General features: G+C 39.7%; 1 protein-coding gene across 1 annotated transcript in view; it reads left to right on the forward strand.

Annotated features, from left to right (window-relative positions):
- LOC107752999 (endophilin-B2-like) overlaps window positions 1-2,519 on the forward strand; it is a gene marked incomplete at its 5' end in the record, with an annotated part of 27,243 nt that extends 24,724 nt beyond the window's left edge. The window contains one exon of the mRNA XM_016569080.1: window positions 2,372-2,519. Coding sequence (XP_016424566.1) covers window positions 2,372-2,479 — 108 coding nt within the window. The remainder of the gene's footprint in view (window positions 1-2,371) is intronic.
- Window positions 2,520-3,165: the final 646 nt, after the last annotated feature.

Here is a 3,165-nt window from a genome sequence, read left to right on the forward strand (position 1 = left end):
CTGGTGTAAACATTAATATGAAAGTCAGTAACAAATCACACAAACTAAAGTAGATTGCAGAAATATAAAAACAAATCTGTTGCTTTACCACACTACTTTAGGTAATTCAAAGTCACTGTAATAAACATATGTAAACATGTGGACTGCACTAATCACTGTCCGTTAACTTTAGACCAGTGGTTCTCAAACTTTTTTGGTCGCGCCCCCCTTTAAACCTATAAAAAAATCTGCCCCCCCCCCCTTTCCAAAATCCCCATTCAACCTCAGACTACCAAATAATTTCACTAAACATTATGAAAAATTAATGCTTTTTTGATTTTAAAAACCTACAGGGAAAAAAACTCCTGCATCACTTGAAACATTGAAAAATAGCATAGAGAGAATAACTGTTTATTATTATTCTCTCTCTTCACTGTAATAAACATATGTAAACATGTGCACTGCACTTTTTAAACACTGTCTGTTAACTTTAGACCAGTGGTTCTCAAACATTTTTGGTTGCGCCCCCCTCAGACTACCAAATAATTTCACTAAACATTATGAAAAATAATGCTTTTTTAATTTAAAAAAACCTACAGGGAAAAAAACACCTGCATCACTTGAAACATTGAAAAATAGCATAGAGAGAATAACTTACTATTATTATTATTATTCTATCTCTGTTATTTATTAATTTTTTGTGGGTTTCATGCTGTCCGCTAAGACATAGGACACACACAGGCTTTCCTCCTCACCAATGGCATTAAACACTGTGTCTACACCGGAGGCGTGCGGCAAAATACAGTAGAAACCATTATAATTAGTGACGCTGTCTACATTAGATGCGGCGCGGCGCGACCATAGACTGTATAGGGTGCGACACAACAAAACCCGATATTAAACTGATGCCTTGTTCTATTTATGACGTACTGACACAAAGTTAAAAATGATTTGCAACGGTCGCTTTGCCGCGTTCAGTGTAGAGCTGTTGCGGCGCGACGCGACAACTGTAGCGTCCGGTATAGACAGTGAGTGAAGCCGAGAGCAAGATATGCCTCGACATATTTTCTGCATTTAGCTTTTGAATGACCAGCACCTGCCTGGGTCTGTGCGACTTCATCTATGGCTTTTCTCTTCGCTTTCACAAACCAATCCATCTCCCATTCTAAGTTACGTCCTTTGGCTGTTTACTGTTTTATTTATTTTCTTTTTCTGCTGATGGCCCGCGCTCGACTTGAAGCAGCGCTGCTTAGACCGATGGGTGTGTCATCAAAGTACTGCGAGAGCTATAAGAAAGCGAGGACGTCTCCTTATGCTTTCTCTCGCTCGCCGTACTTTGATGTCAACATTAAACTGATGCCTTGTTCTATTTATGACGTACTGACACAAAGTTAAAATGATTTGCAACGGTCGCTTTGCCGCGTTCAGTGTAGAGCTGTTGCGGCGCGACGCGACAACTGTAGCGTCCGGTATAGACAGTGAGTGAAGCCGAGAGCAAGATATGCCTCGACATATTTTCTGCATTTAGCTTTTGAATGACCAGCACCTGCCTGGGTCTGTGCGACTTCATCTATGGCTTTTCTCTTCCCTTTCACAAACCGATCCATCTCCCATACTAAGTTACGTCCTTTGGCTGTTAACTGTTTTATTTCTTTTCTTTTTCTGCTGATGGCCCGCGCTCAACTTGAAGCCGCGCTGCTTAGACCGATGGGTGTGTCATCAAAGTACTGCGAGAGCTATAAGAGAGCGCGGACATCTCCTTATGCTTTCTCTCGCCATACTTTGATGTCATCAGATGTCATGATCTGATCTTCAAGTCGAACACACCTCTTTACTCTCGCGTGTCACGTGACCGAGTGTAATCGCAGCCTCTGCGATTGAAAAATCGCGTTTTTTTTTCATATCGCGATATTATCGCAAATGCAATTAATCGTTCAGCCCTAGACAATACCACATTCATTTTAATTAATGTTCATTGTATGTCACTTTGATGTTAAAATTAAATGAATTGTGAATGTTTTTTCATGATGATTTAAAGCATTATAGTTGACATTGGCTAGTTTAAGCTTCTCTTTATTAAAAATGGTTGATACAGTGAATATTCAAATATATTGACAATGATTTTGGTGGCAATGTGAAATTAAACATTGTAAATATAGTGACGAACAGTGAAGAAAACATTAACAACCTAGATTTTTAATGTGTTATGGTTCTTGAATTAAACGTTTTGTAATATATTTGGCTACATTTACCATTTGGTTGAACTGATGATTCCTTTTAAGCCATTTTATTTAAATACTGTTGAATATTTAGAATGTTTGCTATATCTATTTACTTGAAAAGCATTAAGACTCTAAATTTATTAATTTCTCTTCTCTGATTGGACGATCAGCTCATCACTGTGTACACAGTGCCTGGAATGGACTCTGATTGGCTGATTGGAGAGAGAGGAAACCAGAAGGGGAAAGTGCCTGTTACATATCTGGAGCTGTTGAGCTAAAGAGGCGAGACACACACACACACACACACACAGTTTCCACCCTTAAGGTGTCATACGAATGGGCACAGGGTGGACTATTGCTGTATCCTACAATGAAAAAAGCACATCAACCGCTGCTGTCTCACAACTACAACTGTGTACCTAATGAAGATTTATCATCTCAGTCATAAAGAAGAACAAGGAATAGTTAAGAACCTGACACTGAGTAACTAAACAAACATTTTATCACAACACCATCAAAGGACAGCCAGCAGAGTCATCACTTGGATTACATGATACAGTATGAGAGAAAGAGCATGAAAGAATTACCGGTAAGCTCAGCAAGCAAAAGAAAAACAAAAATGAATCATTTGATGATGGCACTGTGGCTGTGAATTTATCCTGAGGACATGCGCTCTCAGAGAGAATTTACAGAGTACTGGGTTAATGAATATCATTAATCATGAAAGAGCACTGAGTGATTGACTTACAGGGTCAGCTGGTGCAATGTTAGAATCAAATTGGGTCAGAGTTTGTGAGCTTGAGGAGCGTTCGCTAAAAGTCTCCCACTGCTGGAGAGACAGAGCAGAGACATGTCAACAAGGTAGAGCAACTCCACTCCTCACACAAGCAAACAGAGGCCATAATACAACAACAGAGTGCCCTTTCCGCCCTCTGACTGTTAGGAGAAACCCGTGATTTGTCCT

The sequence above is a fragment of the Sinocyclocheilus rhinocerous genome, unplaced genomic scaffold (assembly GCF_001515625.1).
Source record: "Sinocyclocheilus rhinocerous isolate Xijiao unplaced genomic scaffold, SAMN03320098_v1.1 scaffold951, whole genome shotgun sequence".
Lineage (NCBI taxonomy): Eukaryota > Metazoa > Chordata > Actinopteri > Cypriniformes > Cyprinidae > Sinocyclocheilus > Sinocyclocheilus rhinocerous.